Source organism: Colletotrichum spaethianum (genome assembly GCF_022836535.1).
Source record: "Colletotrichum spaethianum MAFF 239500 DNA, contig66, whole genome shotgun sequence".
Lineage (NCBI taxonomy): Eukaryota > Fungi > Ascomycota > Sordariomycetes > Glomerellales > Glomerellaceae > Colletotrichum > Colletotrichum spaethianum.
In genome coordinates, this window is record NW_026054836.1 from 90,916 (window position 1) to 108,489 (window position 17,574).

A 17,574-nucleotide genomic window follows, 5' to 3' on the forward strand; every position below is an offset into this window, starting at 1 on the left:
ACAACAAGACGCTGGTTATGTTCCCAAGTTTACGGTTCTAGAGCCTTCGACACCTTCAGCATTCCTGTTTCTGTTTCCCTAACATACGTCTGTAGTAATCCCCACCAAGGTGGATCGTAGTACTTCTCATCGTCGCCCACCAAGCTGATATAGCTGCCGTTAACTCCAATGTATACCACATACGACCATACCCACTGGAAAACTCGGGATCCCGTCCGCTCTCCCATAGATAAGCCAGTGAGGGCCGGATTAGTAGTTGAGTCGGTGACGATCAGCGAATACCTGGTGTTGTATGTTTTTGTTTTGTGTTGTCACTCACTGGGGGAGCTGATGAAGCTGGCGGCCGTGGTGTCGCTGCGGACGGCCAATGCACCACGATGTCGGGGGCCATTCGCGGTGCATCTGCCACCTTGGGATCAAGCGCCTTCAGTCTATTCTCGAGAAAAGGTTGCCGTATCATATGGCTTGCTAGTACAGACGACGTGTTCGTACCTTGCTACCGGAACGGACCTTGTTCAATAGTGTTTACGGGACGGCTCGATCCGTGGGTGACCCCTACCAAAACAACACCAGAAATGTCGAACTGTCGCTCGAACGGAATATAGTGGGGAAATGGAGTTGTAACGAATCTGTCCGATACCGATAAGAATTCGTAGTGCCGGAGAGCATGCCGTACGTAAGGATATTCTGATCCAAGCCAAAGAGCTTTCGCAGTGATGCACGTTAGGGATTCGACGACGGCACGTCTTCGGCCGCAGCCCCTCTCCGTGTCAGGTATCGAGAAACCATACGAAACCCGGCGTCGCGCAGCTTGTAGCATTCAAATGTTTGGACTCCTCCGAAACGCCACGACGCACAAAGCCGCGACGCTGACACGCCGTCATCGGAGGCGCATCCACTCCACGCATGCACCGCGATATAAGTAAACAAGGAAACAATTCTCGAGTGCCGTAGTCTATCCCAGTCCCAGAACCTGTATCTATGGGTATCATCATCCCAGCAACACGTGACGACCTGCTCTCTCCACGGGTCCCTCTCGCGAACCTTCTTCTCACACCCAGTACCCGCCCCCTCAGTTCGCCGCCAGAATCTCCGCCGCGTCCGGCGCGGAGCTGTGGTCCCGCTTCCCGTCGGCCATCTTGAGCATCTCGGCCTGCTTCTGGATCTTGTCGGCCTCGGCCTGCTTGGCGTGGCTGACGTACGTGCCGTACCGCAGCGTGCCGAGCGTCAGCACCGCCATGAACAGGATGCCGATGACGGACCGCCGGATCAGGATCCACCGCAGGCCCTCGATCTCGGACTTGGCGTCGCTGCTGAGGTGCAGGCTGATTTTGTAGTTGATTTGCTGGATCTGCCCGCGGAGTCAGTACTGCCACCGCGACCAGGACCGAGTCATCACTCACCACGCTGTCGCCGGCCTTTTGCTCCTCCCTCACCGCCATCCGGCGGTCGTTGAACATGCCCCGGACGTTGTCGTTGAGCGTCAGCAGCTCCTGGGTGAGGCTCTGCGTCAGAATGTCCACCTCGTGCTGCAGCAGCGTCCGCTTCTGCCGCATCTCCTCGTCCGCCAGCTTCTGGTTGTTCTTGACCTCGGTGCTCAGCTCCGAGCACGCGGCCCGGAAGAGGTACGTCTCCTGTTGGCGGTTAGCATAGTCCACGGTCCTCCAAGGCCCCCCCCCTCCACGGTTGCTACGCACGTTCTCGACGTCGCTCTTGCTGACGAGGCTCTCCTGCGCGACGTCCAGGTTCTGCGCAAGGATGGCGCGGATCGCCTTCATCAGCGTAATGGCCTGCTCCTTGCTGTACCCGCCGCTCTCGAGGTCCTTGACGAGCGAGTAGCTGTCAAAGTGGTGCACGTACGGCGGCGGCGCCATGTGCGGGTGCTGCTTGGCGACCTCCTCGGGCGGGCCCATGTGCAGGATCGCCTCGAGCGGCCCGCTCTTCTTGGCCTGGTCCCTCGCCTCCTGCTTCGCGGCCTTGGCCTCGTCCGCCTCGTCCGCCTCCCCCGGTGTTGTCGCCTGCGGCGGCGCCGCGGCTGCCGTCGTCGGGCTCTGCGGGTCCAGCCCGTCGTCGGCGTCCCCCTTGGACGCCCCCACCGCCGCCTGTCCGGCGCTCGTCTCCATCATGTCCGGCGCCGGCGCCATGTTCCTCACGCTGCCGTCCTCCCTCGTCACGGGCTCGATGCCCTTGCCGTGCCGCGGCGCGAACCCGGACTGCTGCGCTCCCGGCGTCGGGGCGAACGCAGCGTACCCCCTTCGCCGAACCTCGGCGGCCGCTCGCCTACGGCATGATGATGGCTGCGGTCTCGAGGCGCTCGCGGCGGCGGCGGCGGCGCCCTCGGCGACGCGTATCGTCCGGAACAGGTGCGGGTAGAGAAAGGTCAATCGTGCGGGCTGCATCGTTCGGTCGCGCTACATCGGCGGTGGTGTGTTGTTGCGGGAGGGAACGTTTAGGGGAGGAGTGAAAGTGCCCGTTAATTTCCACGATGCCTGACACGTGGGGCACGGGGACCTGGTCGGAGGCTAAACGCAGGAACCGGCCGCTGGGTGTCGGGCCGGGTGATGTCATGGGTGGACCCTTGTCGCTTACCTAATCCCGATCCCGAGCAGGGCGCGGTCGGATGCCCTTCCGAGCCGGGTCAGATGCCGAGGGCAGCGACGGAATGCCAGCGTCCCCCTCGACGGCTGATCACCGCGGCGAATCATCATTGCTCCCTTGGATCGTGCGACAGTGACATGTCGAGTGCTCCCTCGTCTCACTCATCTCGTTCACTCATTCCGCACCGAAATTCCATACACTGACGTCTATTGACAGGTCTACCATCAGACTAAGACTGGTATCGCTAGGCACAAAGAATCCAATAAAGTACAAGAAGACAATAAATCAACCTCGCCCCGGTGACGCGTTTTGTCCCGAATGCCCCTAGTGAAACCGTGAGAATCTCGCGTCCCCCTCCCATTCACCGGTTCTCCGAGTTTTTTTCTGCCATTGCCCCCGTGGTCCCTAGTCGCTCTCTCAGACTCATTACCCGGGAAGATAACCAGAAAACATGCAACGACACCAATCATGTCCGTTTTGTCCACCCTTACTATGTTGTCCCTACTATTTGCCCAGACAATTTTCTACCGTGGTGGCCCCACCATGTATGTGTTATTTTTTTGTTGCATATTCAGACCAGTCAAATGTAAACAGAAATTAGGTGTGATCGTTTCGAAACAAGTCTGGCGCGTGGGAACCACCCCACGGCCGGAGTCGTCATATCCGTGTGTGGTGTCGTGATGCATGTCCGTAGTACCTCGAATCAACCGTAGACGCCGTCATCCCATAGTTTCGTGTGCTGTTCAGGCCTCGTCCACCTCGACCTTGAGGCTGACGCCGCCCGGGGCGCCGACCTTGCTGTCGTCCTCGGCGACCTCGCCGACGGCGCTGGCGCTGGTGCTGGGCGGGCTGCTGCTCTGCGGGCTGTTGGGCTCCATCGTCAGGACCGGGGTCGGGGCCGCCGAGTCGGCCTGGGAGCCGCCGGTCTTGGACGGGGGCGTCTGCGTCGCGTAGATGAGCCTGTCGATGGCCGCCAGCTGGCGGCTGGTGCTCGTCTTGCGCAGGGTGTTGAACTGGGGCCTCATCTCCTCGACAAAGGCCTCGCGTTCGGGGCCGTCGAGCTGGTTCAGCAGCTTCTGGATGACGTAGTTGCCGTACTGGTCCTTCATCATCAGCTGGAGCGAGCTGGTGCCGTCGGCGCTCTGGGAGATGATCTGCTCCCGGATGCCCTTGCGCTCCTCGGCGGAGCCGTACTGGATGCACTTCTCGACGACGTTGGACGCGAACTTGTGCTTGGACAGCGTGACGAGCTGTGCAATGACCAGCTGGATGATCCTCGAGCGGTCCTCGGGCTTGCCGTGCTCGATGATGTGCTGCACGACGTAGTTGCCGTACTGGTCGGTGATGAGGACCTGCGTCGAGTTGTGGAGCTCGGCCAGGATAGTCTCCTTGTCCTGCTCCGTGCCGTACTCGAGCATGCGCTGGATGACGCGGCAGGCGTACATGTGCGCCGCCAGCTGGCTGACCTGGCCGCGGAACGAGTCCATGACGAAGTCGATGTACTGGCGCGGGACAAGCTCAATGATCTTCTGCACGACGTGGTTGCCGTTCTGGTCCTTGACGACCTTGAGAATCTCGGGCTCCAGCTCCTTGACCAGCTCCGCCTGCTGCTCGACGAGGACGTGTTCGAGGGCCTACAACGTTAGCGGGGTCGGGAGACCTTTGGGGGGGGAAGGCTACACACCTTTTGCACGACTCTGCAGGCGTACATCTGCATCGACAGGTCGACGACCTTGCCCTTCATCTGCGACGCCAGCACCTTCTTCTGGACCTGGTTGCCGTGCTCAAAGAACTTCTGGATGACGTAGTTGCCAAAGACGTCCTTCATCAGCTGGATGGCGTTGGGCTCGATCTCGCGGAAGACCTGGTCCTTCTCGTCGCTGTTGGCCGTCTCGAGCTTCTGCTGGATGAACCTCGATCCGTGCTGGTCGCCACTGAACTCGACGACGTGGCCATAAATGTCCTTGAGCTCGTACCGCTTGTTCGACTTGGAGCTGGACCGGAACTCCTCCAGGAGCAGGCTCCGGACGCCCTTGCCCGGGTCCTGATCCTTGGCGGGCCGGACGGGCATGACGCCCGGGATGGAGTAGGGCGCCATGTGCAGGCCGTAGCCCGGCAGGGGCAGGGAGGGCCTGCCGTAGGGGTCGAACATCTGAGGGGGGTACTGGCCGGCGAAGTTGGGGCTGTAGTAGGGGCCGGGGTAGAAGGCGGGGGCCTGCGCCTGCATGAAGGCCGGGACGGGCGTCCGTCGGTCACCGTCCGGGACCATTCTCAGGTCGCGGGACGATTGCCTTTGGGCCCACGGGTCGGACGGCTGGGGCGCAAATGTCTTTGGGCTGGTGACGACCCGGTACTGGCCGGAGGCGCCGGCGACGGAGCCGCGCTTGTGCGGGAGATACTGGGCCATGGCGTCGGCGTAGACGTCACCGCCTGCGACGTCGGCCCTCCAAGGCTGGGTCACGGGGTTGAACTGGAAGTTCTGCGCACTGGCAGCGAGGCTCTGGGCCTCGTCGAGGGTGAGGGACTTTTTAAACTGCGAGGCCAGGTCGGCGTCGTCCATCTGCCTGCCGTTGGCCATGAACGCGCGGTTGTTGGTGGTCTGCGCGGGGAAGGAGGAGGAGTGACCGGGGATGGCCGGGCGGGACGAGGCAATCGAGTTGCTCGGCGTGTGGCCGTAGCCAAAAGTGTCTCGGAAGGCAGGAGGCGAGTGGTGCGAGTCGTCCGACTGGCGCGAGGGAGGAATGCTGCTGTCTCTCGAGGGAGCACCGACCACGCCAAGGCTCAGGTAGGCATTGTCCTTGGACCCGCGCTTCTCCTGCCTCGCGTAGGCGCCGTCAAAGGGGCTGTTGTAGCTGGGCCCGAAGCCCGTGTTCTCCTTGTCCTCCTCCAGGTACGACTTTGGCCGGCCGTTGATGAGGCTCCGTCCCTGGCCGACGGCGTTATTCTCGAAGAAGGATGTGGTGCTGTGCAGGCTGTCGCGCGTGCGGTTGGGCGAGGCGCTGCCGGAGGCCGTCCGGGTCTGGGTGTCCTGGTTCCAGGGACTCTGGCCCCAGGTCTCGGCCTCCGAGTTCTCCCTGAGGGCGCTGGAGCCCGATGGCTGTCCAGGGAAGGCGTCTTCGGGGCCTGCTGGTCAGTAGGTCAGCCTCCATTTCGGAGCATCGTCAGGGGGTGGGGCGAGGGCCGAGGGACGCATACCTCTTGTGTCTCTCTTCGCTGCGCCGCCATACGTCGGGTTCCAGATGTTCTGCGAATAGAGGTTGGAGCCGCCGAAGCCGGGGGCGACGCCGGGGGCTTGCTTCTCGTTCTGACCGTTCGCCATGGGGAAGCTTCCGTACCGACCTGCTGGCCGGGCCTGTAGAACGTGGCAGGTTAGCGAGGTGGCAGCCATGGGTGGAGGGAGGATAGCAGTCGTGGCAGGAACGGTGGCAGATGGAGGAAAGGGGAGGGGAAACGAGGCGCGAGGCAAGCTTTTTTGAGCTGTTTGCCAGGTCTAGGCGAAGTTCCGAGCGCCGGGTGAGCGACTCGGGCCAAGGGCCATGACGGCGCTAGCAAGACGCAGTCTTTGACACACACGGCCGCGCGCTCGCATCTCCGCGACCCGGAGGCTTGCATCCCCCATCGGACCTCACGTGGAGTAAACGGGGAGCAACTTACGGTAGTCGTCATGTTCGTGGGCGGTCTCTGTGCAGCAGAGACGGTCGCGATGATGCGGTCGAGAGTTGGGGCGAAGCGGGGAGGAGCGAGAGTTTCCGGAGTTTTGGGATGCGAGGGGATCGCGGATGCGATGGTTGGATTCGGGGCGCCTGGCACACAGAGGTTTGAGTGCGATGGTTGGCTGGTAGCAACACACCGAGGTCGAGGTCGAGTGTCGGCGCAGAGTGGTTGGTTTGCCGGGGGTTTTTTTTGGTTTCCCGTTCGTGAATTATATACGAAGTAGGTGTAAACTCTTTTTTTTTTTTTTCGAAATGCGACAGGAACGTTCTCCAGGAATCCTCTATGGCGCGGGCTAAAAAACGAAGGGAGAACGGTGGGCGTCAGCAAAACCAGGCAGACTGGGGGTCAGAAAATCTAGCGCGAAGCAGGGTTGGCTGTTTGGGGGTGGCGCTCGGTCGTGAGGGAGAGAGAGGGAGGAGGCGAAGAGGAGCAATAAAGTGAGGGATGAGGGTGGACGGAGGATTCGATTATGTAGAAAGAAGCAGAAGCGAGCGAGCGGGCTCGGGGGGAGTGGGGAGGGGGAGGAAGGTATTGGTATGTGGAAGCTAATAGCGGGAGGAGAGGGATGAGGAATGAGGATGAGAAGATGACGAAGAGGGAGGAGGAGGAATTGATGGAGAACCGAAAAGAGAGAGAGAAACACCCGACAGGTCAAGCGTCGCGGTAAGGCTGATTAGGTTGATTGATGATGGAGCACCCGCTGACAGCCGGGGCGAGGGACAAGACGGGAAGCGGGCAGCTAATAACTTTGTAGGAGGTTTTTTTTGGTGTGTGGTCGCCCACGCCAGCATGGACGAGCCTGGACGACAACGACGACACCCTTGGAGTTCAGGGCAGGTGCGCCGCTGCAAACTGGATGCATCCACTGACACGGGGATGGGGCACGGGAGAGAAGAGGGGGGGGGAGGTTTGAAGGGGAGCTGAACATGGAGCTTCTTCGTCTTGGGTCTTGGTCCATCCAGTCCGCACACGACTTGCTCGACCTACATGCATGGATGGAACCGGGGGCGACGGACGGTGGTGCAGAGTTGCTAAGGTACGGAGGTAGGTGGGTGTTACCTATGCTTGGAAGTTGGGGGCCCTTGAACTGGGACGATGCATGTGGGGCCAGAGAAGGGGAGACTACTCTGGAAGGGACGACGACGATGAATGGATGTATGGATGGATGGATGATTGACGGACGGGAATGGGCCGCTGATGCGAGGGATGGGAGAGAAAGGGTGCGGATGGACGAGACAAGCAGAGAGATGGAGAGAGAGACCCTTTTGCTTCCCGATATCCGTATCGTCGTACCTTGAGACTTTTTCTTCGTGTTGGTCTTTTGGGGGTGTACCAAAGCAAAGGCCGCGACCGTGGGCAGTGGGGAAGCAGTCTAGGTAATGGCAAGGATTGCAGGGAAGAGGGAGACGAGGGGACGGGAACATGGGAACGACCAGAATGGGCAGACAAGGGGGGAGGGGCAATCAACAGTTTGGCCCTTCTTCATTGGACCCAAAGCACAGGGTAGAAAAGAGACTTGCTTCGACTTACCGAATATTGTCCCTATGTTGCTCTTTCGAGTATGAACAATCCCTCCCTGGCCGTCCGTGGTGCTGAAGACGAAAGATGGACTGCTCTTTCTTCCCCTTGCACTCTTCTCGTCTTGTGGGACTGTCTCTCTCTCTCTCTAAGGAAAGGTATTGACAGGTAGGTAATGATGACAGAAGGGCGTTTTTTCCCCAGGGCGGAAAGGGAAACGGTATCTTTGGTTTGTGCGCGGTGGACGAGCAAGCGAACAGCGTTCGTCTCCAAATGATGTGATGTGCGGCTTGACAAAAAAGCTAATGATCGTTTGCAGCTTATTGAATGGACGGTTTATGCGTGCGTCCAGAATGCGAGACCTGAAGGCGCAGGTGGGTAGGTAGGTACCTCGGCGATGGAGGGGTACCTTACTCTGACCAATGCACAACTGAGCTGGGGCGCAAAGAGGTAGCGTAGCGTATCGACGGTAAAGGCAAAACGAGGGTTGACGTCCCCAGTCGGTCAATCTCGGTGGCGTACCAAACAACTGACAGACTCAAAAATCCGTGACTCTTGGATGCCGATGCAAGCTCAGTCGAGGCCAGAGTATGGGGATTCAGAAGAGCGGTCGGGCGTGTTCAGAGAGAGGGAGAGAAAACCGGCCAGAAGGCGTCGAGTGCGTCGACGGGGCTTGTACAATGCCCCCGGGGTTCGAAACGTCCAGAGAGGTCGGGACGAGAGGCGTATGCAGTCTGTCGCGTGCGTGCGTCTTGGCTGTCGTGTGCGTGTGTTGTGGGCAGGTACCTCGGTTGGTGCGTGCGGTCTATGTGTGTGCTTTGTAACTACTGTTTGTCGATGGGGACGCTGCGTGTGTTTTCTTTCCTTTCCAAATGTCGTCCGGTCTTCCCCATGCAAATATGTCCTCAGGGCAGGGTCCGGCAGAATCGACAAGACGGCCCTAACAGGCACGGGATATGGGCAGAAAGGGGATGGGAGGTGGGAAGAAGCGCACGAGACGTTGTGGACAGAGGAGAAGAGAGAGGAAACGACAACGAGGCGTGGTTCCAGATAATAAAATAGAACCAGAGGACGATGAATGTATGGGTGCGACGAGCCTCTGAGCCCTTCTTCCTTTCTTTGCTCGTCTGGAATGGAATCGTGATTTGCGATTGGCTTCCGACGGCTGGCCACAGGCACGACAGGGAGAGACGTTGATGTTGCAATTGTACCAAACCGAACGCAAGGTACTTTGGGGCCACCTTGGCCACGGCAGGCCAAAGCAGACAAGCCAAAAAAGTATCGGCTTCTGAATGGTCAAAGGGCCCTGCAGGCGAGTGTACCGAAACCGAAAAGACGCCTTTTAAGCTTTTGGGGGGCCTGGTGTTGGTCCTGTTGCTGCTACTACTACTACTATGACTACTACTGCTGCTGCTGCTCCGATGATGATGATTCAGACCCCGTCGACGGACGGGCTGCAAATGGCGGCCTTGCGGACGGGCTGTCTGACTTGACCGACTGGAAATGGCTCGACGAGCTCAATCGAGACGAGGGGCCGGCCGGGATCAGGGGTGTTTCGTTTGTGCAGCTGGCAAGCCGGTGGGAAAACGACAAGAGACACAGGCCCAGTCGTCGAGGTAGAAACGTGTATCTGATGCTGCCGCAGTGCGTCCACGCTTATCTGCCCCGAGGGTCCTCAGGCAAGAAGCTTGCGCGCGCGCGCGCGCGCTGGGTGTGTTGTTCTCTGGCGGATGCAAGAATGCAGATGAGATGCAGCGCGCGGAGCCGGGAGTGTGGGCCACTGCGGAGCAAGAGCACAGAGACAGTTGGGATCAAGAGGCCAGACCAGACCAGATACCAGATGGAACAAGGTCAGGCACAGGAGACGCTCTCCCGCGGGCGTGGCGTGATGTGGTGTACGAAAGCAGAGCTGGCTGCAGGCGGATTCAAGACACGAAGCGGAGAAAGAAGTCGGTACTGGTCCCGGGACGACGAGAATGGCAAGAGTCGGCGTCGCGAAGGACGGCGAGTGCAGAGCTGTACAGGAAACGGAATGCCACCGATCGGCAAGAACTCAGTTCTCCATCGGCCCTTAGGTTTGATGGGCGCTGGCTGGCAAGATCAGACAAGAACTGACGGGCTTCTCTAACCCAAGGCGAGTCGGCAAGGCGCGAGGGTACAGCACTCACTCCGTACCGTTGGTGGTCCGAGGGCTGGGTTTGAGTCTCGACGTCTGGAGGAAGCTGGGCTGAACAATGGCGTCCAAATCCAATCGAGGGGAGGCCACGGACGGAGAGGCGCTAGGACGAGTCAAGTTAAGAACAGAAAGCCCCGTCTGCCGGGGGAGAAGAAGGGGGGCCTGCCGCCTTTTTAGCGTCCGACGGGGGTCTGCTTGTTCGAGGGAGGCGCTCGTTGACGGAGCCATGGTCGAGAAGGAGAGGACAGAGAAAAGGAGAGCCAGGAGGGCATGCAGCTGGGATGCGATGCCGCCAACGCTACGCTGGTTGACTTGGAGTGGGCTATACCGCAAGGTACACAGATCTCTCAGTGGGGGTGCCGGTGAGATGCAGCAGCAATGGGCCGTTTCCCGCTTGCGCCCGGGGGCAGCACTCCATCAAAAGCAAACAGATACAGTTAGTTGTCTTTAAAGAACACGCTGTCCCGCAGATCCGGTGCTGGCCGAAGATCAATGCAGGAGAGAGAGGGAAAAAACGACACTGGCAAGGGCCAGCGGTGTCGAGAGACAAGCCCGCGCCTGTGGTTAATTGCTCTTCGCAGTAGTTCGCGTTGTATCGTCACTGAGGAAATCCGCAGGTGATGTAATGAGTCGCCAAGCGATATTAACCCGAAGTTGTCGCTTCACTCGCAACGCAGGAGCTCACGCTAAGCAGCAGCACTCGTCGCGAGGGCTCAACACTACCTACCTAGGTCCGACGTGAAGAAGCTTGGGCCAGGAGTGGCAAGGGGCCACAACTCTGCAGCAGCCGGGTGGATCGCCGTGTAAGAGAGACTGCCTGATGACGAGCAGCCAGCCACAGCTGTTTGCATAGTTTTCTCGCCTTGTCACCTTGTGTGAGCGAGCACACTGGCCGCCCTCTGTCTGATGGCTACAGTCGATGGCAACCCGTGCGAAGCGTGGCGGGAGGCTTGGAGGGTCGCCGCCGACTGTCAGAACCCCAGATTTACTAGGACGGGCATGCAATGGTGTCCTGCTGTCTCTGCGCCGTGCTGTGTTGCGTCGCTTCGATTTTTTGCTCGCCGTCCAGGGGGCGTGGAGAGTCGGGGTCAGGGGGCGGCGATATATACCTCTTGACCATGTTCCAGCCGAGTTCCGTGTGTGATCTTCAGGGATTCCGGGGCAGAACACGGCCATGGTCCTCAAAACTCGAAAAGCGAAACGATGAAAGGGTTGCCGGTTCTCCAGCCTGTGTGTCACGAGTCCTCGACCTGCACATAAGTGTCCAGTGATGCGAGCAGCAAGGCGACGGCCAAAAGGCCCTCCCGGTGTCGCGTGCTGCCCCGTTCTGTATCGCTTCGCCTTTGTCCAAGACGGGCGGTGCTCACCTCCCAAAACGGGGGCTCGATTCCGCGAAAAGGAAACCCGCTGCTATTCGGGGTCGTTCTGGTGCCACGCCCTATTGCGATCCGCGTTGTGATTGTGCGAACCAAAACCTCTCCATGCTTATGGAACTCGGTCAACCAGAGGGGGAGACGACAGCATGCAAAGTGGTTTGGTGCAAGACAGTGCAACATGCTGTCAACATCGAAAGGGTATGTATGTTTCAGAGGCAATCTCGTTTCTAGCCCTCTCTGTCATTGAGAACAACTGGTAGATCGTTAGGTCTGGGTCAGTCGTTGGAGGAATCCCGGCTGTGGCGGATGTTTCTCAGTACAGAGGTACATGGCAGACCCTAAAGGACAGCCGACCCAGGTTAGTTGCTACATCGACGACACACCATCATTTTGTAGCCATTGTCAATAAACCAGATGACGAAGAACGGAGGAAACAAAAAAATGCGATCCTTGTCGGCTACATGCCGGGCCAATGGTCGCAGCTCACCTCTCCCCTCTGTTACTCAAGGAAGAGGCAAGGGTTACGTACAACAGCGGGCGGTGGGTTCAACGCCATCTCGGATTTAGAGTGAAAGGCGGCACCCCTTGGGCGACGTGCTATTTCCCGCCGCGCTGAAAGCTTCTGGAACGTGGTTGTCATATTCCGTCTCCTGAACCTCTGTACCGGAATGTGGTAACGTAGCTGGCGGGCGCGCCGGTATGTGCGTGTTCTGTCATCCCTTAGCTGATCAAATGAGCCGTTCGACGTTGCCGCTTGGTACGAACGGGTCCATGGGCTCGGCTGTCTTGGCCAGCAGCCTTTCCGTCCCAACGCGCCCTGTCAAACCTACATCGGTCCCATGAACATCATGACTAAGTACAGAAGTAGCAAAGGCAATTCGGGGCGCCGTGTTGCTGTCCACGGCGCTGGTCTGGTGCTAGGAAGGCCTTGTTTGGAGCACCCGCGCAAGCCAAGCCGTTCCCGCTGCCCTTCGCTTGCTGGTGTAAATTCTTGCGCAGCGTCACACTGTGACTGGGGCGCGGCCCCCTCGACCCCTTAGCAACGTCAAAGACAAGCCGGCTCCGAGCAGGAAACCGCGGTCTTGGTGCGCGGGTTGGTCCTCTTCGATAGGATTGACATGTTTCGTAGTCTCTCCTCTCCCATGCCGTAGCTGTGCTGTGGCCGCCAAGCGCTCGTCCTCTTTACAAAAAGGCTACTGAGCAAGGTGTCTGCAGGCTTTGCCGTGCGTCGCTTTGCGACATCTCACGGGTGCGACCTCGCTACGCAGTGCGCGATTGCGTGTCATACCGCGCCGCCTTCCAAGAGAGTGCCGCATTCGGGGCCCGGAGTGCTTCTCCCTGTTCGGGCGTTGCGGGGGGTTGTTGAAACTTGGGAACTGGGCCTCTTTGGTCCCATGAACCTACCCCCAGTACGCCGACCGGTGTATGACCCCGGATTGAACTCCACTCCAGCGGGGATGTCGTTGTTTCAGTGTTTCAACTCCGCCGGTTGAAGGGGCCACGAGTGCTTTTCACCCCTGGCGGCCTGTTCCGTCCAACTTTTCATTATGTTCACGCTGCCGGACATGGTCTTATTTAGAAATTGAGAGCACGAAGGGAAATGGGGGAAGGCAAGGCTGGGATCGCCATTTCTCAAGGCTGTGTGTTCTGGGCATCGTTGTCTGGTCCTAAGAAATTTGTGGCAGGGTGAACACCTCGCATTGTACGTTGTTGCATGAGCACGTCGAATCACTCTAAGCTGAGCGTCTCCAAAGCTGTCGCTAGCACGGACACCGTCTCGCCGGGGGCTTTCACGTCGAGGTTGTCCACGGAACGCTCTTAGTTTCTTCTTATGCGGTACAACTCGAGTACATGTTGCTCGCCTCAAAGCCCTCGGAGGGGGGCCAGCGCTTTCCGTTGCATATGGGCACTTGAAGCTTGGCTGCTCCATCGGCTGACGATGCGGCCGAAAGAGTCGACGAGATGTCCGTCGACCTCTGGGACTCGGTGTCTCTGGCATCATGGGAAATTCTACAAAAACCAATTATGCTTGTAGAGGGCTAGAAGAAAAAGCAAAACGAGAAACATCCATGATGACCTGCTCCACTTCCGTAAGCCGACATGACGGCCATAAGGCCTGCATGGAAGATGATCAGTTGTACAATGTGCAACAGCCTGGCGATGATGCGCGTTGCTGTCCGGCCTCTACAGACCAAAGTTTTTGGCTCGCTCACGTTGATCCTCGCCAACGTCCAGAGTAGCGCTGTTGCAGGCATACACTACGACTTGCGGGCGTGATGTGTCAAGGATACGTCTGTCCAGATGGGAGGGAAGTGCCAAAGTTTTCGCGAAAGGACTGGGCAGCCGCAGAAGTGAAACGAGAAGCATTCGTTGGCAAGAGACGATCTGGGTGATCAGCCAAGTCGCTGACCGCCTCGTCTTTGCTTTTTCAACATAGGCCAACTGGACTTGCATCTCAATAGCGGACGTTGCCAGCAAATCGCGCCGAGACATTTGGGGCGACTAGTAGTTCAACCTTGTAGCCGCTCGGCGCTGTGTGATGTCGATGTGCCCGCCAAAGATTCATACATTTAGCCGCTGCTCCAAAAGCCGCGAGTCCAGCAATGTCATCCCAGGCATCTCTCGATGGCGGTTTCACTTGCAGCACCGCTGAAGAGTGCCACACCGCCTCCTACCAAGATCAGTGTGGAAGACGAGTCAGACATGATTGGCTCAGTAGTTATCGCGATACTTTCGCTGTATGGAAACGGGTAGCTGCAGTCGCAGAAGCTTGAGCAAACTAATGCTTCGCGAGCTCAAAGTCGTAAGCTTGTCCCTGGAAGTTCCCAACAGACACTGCCGCCTAAAGGCTTGGTAGCCATCGTAGCAGGGCCATAGTCGCCATCCAGCTAGATCGCCGCGATGCACCCAAACAACCAATCCTCTAACATTTGGTATGCTTCGAGGATGCCATTCGTTTAAGCGCACAGCCAGTGTGCTGATCCGTTGGGTCGAGGCGAAGCCTACCGGCTGGTTGTAGTGACCTACACCAGGTCGAACTTTGGCCCCCTACACCGGAGTCTTCCCATGCCTCTAGAGATGCCTCGCCACTTAGCAATCGCTGCGGCATTGTCGGCTGCCCCGTAGTCGCAAACCGAAGCTAATGGGCAACACGGTCGTTGAGGGCTCCTATTTGTTGGAACCTTTTCCGGGAAAGCGTCCTGGAGGTACAGGGGCAATCTAGGAGGGCAGTAGTCGGTGTCGCTACTACGGAGCCTATGGTCAACAACTGTTTAGCGGGGGCCAGGGTGATGATGTTATCAACATGTCGTCAGGTTTGCGAACGTAGCTAGCCCGGGGATACTCTCTGCTTTGTCACCGGTGGAGGCCGCCAGCACCGCCGGAACGGCGACATGATGGTTGAGTAGCTGATGGTGCTGACCATGAAGCGGCCACGGCTGGTCGCGAAGGAAATGATGGACGACGTGCTGTGTTTGGCAGCGATGTGCTTGCGGTGCAAGACCTTGAGTATAGCCCGCCAAAAGCCGTCCCTTGAGTCGTTCGAGCTCTCTGCGAGTCGGTTGACAGCTAGCGAACCGAAGTGTCTGGTAGTCCGGCTGGATGACCACGTCTTTCAGTCCAAGATTAGATGTGACGGAAGAGCGACCTGGTGTGGGCTTGAGGGAAAGGCGTAAGCCATCTTGCTGTGGCGTCTGTTGAATCGGGACGAGCTAACGCCACACGGCGGCGGCCAGAGTGGCTTGAGCCACATTTCAGGACCGAGCACCGGTTCGGTGTGTTCGGTGACGAGGCACACAGTATCAATGTTGCGTTGTAGGTGGGGGGACATGGGTTGAGGGATAAGAGGTGGTCGCTGCATTGAGCAATGCAACGTGGTTCATAACAAACGAGATGAACAGCTTTCGCCTGTCTCCAAGGGGCAACGGTAATTCCAGGAAATGTTGGATGCTCCCAAATGGGAAGATCTGCGACAATAGGAGCCGGGAGGCGGAGCCGGACGAAAAGACCACGCCTTGGACTGTTGGAACCCGGGCAGGACCATGTGGGCGACGGCTTTCGAGGTGTGCATGTCGTTGAAAGAGCCCATTTGCGAGGCGTAATTTCGTGGTGTAGGGCAACCGGGGGTCGTGGATCAAGAGGCTCTTTTCCCGCCGGTGTTGATGATGCGGACTGTGCTCCACAAGCTTAGACTTTGAGGCTATTTATGGCATCGGGATGTTGCCGCCGCCAAAATGATGGGAGAGAAGGCGGAATGTGGTGCTTCTAGAATGGAGCGGGAGTCAGCAAACCTGATTTGGCATTGTTGGATGATTGCGTTCGTGGGTCTTCCTGGGAGGACAAGACCGAATCGGGACAGACAGTTTGTTGTTTTACGACTGACAGTAGGATACCCGAGGACAGCGGGTTCGGCGGCAGAGGGATCATGCCGGCAGCAGCCTAGGTCGAGTTCGACCAAAACGGAATGAAGTAAGCGCCGTGGCATCATGCACCCCGAGGTTCCGGGAGAATTGGGCGAGGCGGACCGTGGAGTGGGTGGGAAAGGAGAAGCGAAGTGGTGGGAGGCGATAGGAGGCGATGGTAGGCGACGGTGGGAGAGGCATGGATAGGAGGTTCGGTAATGCTTTGTTATGAGCGAACCCAAGCTCAATGTCGACGGGCGCTGCATTGTTATTCTCGCCGTCGACGTCGGTTTGTTGCTTCTGGAGCTGGCTGGGTATTGCTGACGGGCGGGACACACCTTCCTCCTCGAAATGGATGTCATCACGACGCTAACCGCGTGTTCTGTGCAATGTCTCCACCAAACGGGAGTCCCAGCGGATGCTGATTTGCGAGCCCAGATTGCACAAGCAAAGGGGGTCCTAGCTTCTCTTTACTGCCGCCCAGGTTAGGAGGGCAAGAATCAGCAAGTGGTCAGCGGCGGCCAGCAGGATCCAGTAACAGGAACCAGGGGCTCGCTCTTGCACACGAGCTCACGGGCCAAGTGCCCCTGCAGGGGGTCAATGAGCTTAGTTCAGAAACGACCAACGGCCGCCCAATAATCCGCGCCGTTTCAAGGTGGCCCCCGGCTTGGACCCGCTATTTCCAGGTACGCATCGCGTCCATTGGTCAATGGCGGAAATTGCAGCCACCCGTTGACGAATCGCTCGTGCCTGTCAGATGGGCTCAATCTTGGAGCGTTGCTTCGAGCCATGCCGAATCAGTCCAAATCACTCCATGGGCTGTGCTTACCAGAATGGAGATATGGCCCGGTCCAGGTCCACTGCGCCAATGGATTATGGAACTATGAGTTCCATGGAAGGGAAGGTGGGGAGTCGATACGACCGTTAGAGGGCTGTCGTCCGATGCCTCATCTCCTCTTTTTGCAGGTTCTTCTATCGCCAGGCGGTAAAGGCCAAGGAAGCTCTCCTTTTCTCCTGCTTAGCCGGCCCCCTGTACCAACATTGCGACGTCGTCTGGGGCGCCTAGGAGGCGCGCAATCTGTGATCACGAATCGCCCTGCCGTGCTGTGCTGGTGCTATGCTATGCAGTGACTGCATTATCCTTGGATGCTGCCTGGCCAGGAACGGAAAGGCTCCATCGCGTGTGTTGCTCCGAGGCGTCCAATGCCCACTCGCGGACTGGGAGGCGTGGAGGCTGCCCAGTCCTAATGCAAGACTGCACCACACCGCACCTGCCAAAACACCCCTGCTCGTTCATTTCCAGGACATATCCTTCCTCCTCCCCGTCCCGACCTCTTCTCCTCTTCTTTCCCTTCCCTTCTTCTTTAACAACTTTGTTCAATCGTCGTCGTCCTTGCTGTGCGTTGCAGGACCGTGTGTTGTCACTCGTTCTTTACCTTGGTTACTCACCATCCTTCCAGTCATTCTCTAATATTGTCCCCCTTGGAATTCCAGCTCGCCTTCGCTCCGCTGCCGTCTTCCGTCCTATCGTTAATACCGCTCACTACCACGTATCTGCCCCCCCGAAACATCAAATCCAAAAATACCCACGACAACCAGAAACAAGTGCATTCTTTACGACTTTCCGCGACGGCCTGCAAAGAGAAGACTTAATCCCTTACGTACGTCCGTTCTGCTTCGCCCTGAACGACCCCACGAGGAGCTGCGTTGGCCGGCGAGGAAAGGGAGCTCTGGAACAGCGCCCCTTCACTCTGCGTCCACCTGCCAATGCTCCAGATTGTCTTAGCAGACG

General features: G+C 58.4%; 2 protein-coding genes and 1 non-coding gene across 3 annotated transcripts; 1 reads left to right on the forward strand and 2 right to left on the reverse strand.

Annotated features, from left to right (window-relative positions):
- The first annotated feature begins 179 nt into the window (after positions 1-179).
- Positions 180-295, forward strand: ColSpa_rRNA_060. The gene has a single exon (XR_007414291.1). It is a non-coding gene; the product is annotated as a 5S ribosomal RNA (ribosomal RNA).
- A 777-nt stretch (positions 296-1,072) lies between these two features.
- ColSpa_12570 (uncharacterized protein) lies at positions 1,073-2,399 on the reverse strand (the record flags this gene model as incomplete). Its single annotated transcript, XM_049278782.1, has 2 exons — positions 1,073-1,351; positions 1,404-2,399. The coding sequence occupies 2 exons, from the start codon at positions 2,397-2,399 to the stop codon at positions 1,073-1,075; spliced, it is 1,275 nt and encodes a 424-aa protein (XP_049134739.1).
- A 942-nt stretch (positions 2,400-3,341) lies between these two features.
- On the reverse strand, positions 3,342-5,986 carry ColSpa_12571 (pumilio 2; the record flags this gene model as incomplete). The annotated part of the gene is made up of 3 exons (XM_049278783.1): positions 3,342-4,232; positions 4,283-5,721; positions 5,794-5,986. The coding sequence occupies 3 exons, from the start codon at positions 5,984-5,986 to the stop codon at positions 3,342-3,344; spliced, it is 2,523 nt and encodes an 840-aa protein (XP_049134740.1).
- Between the last annotated feature and the right edge of the window lie 11,588 nt (positions 5,987-17,574).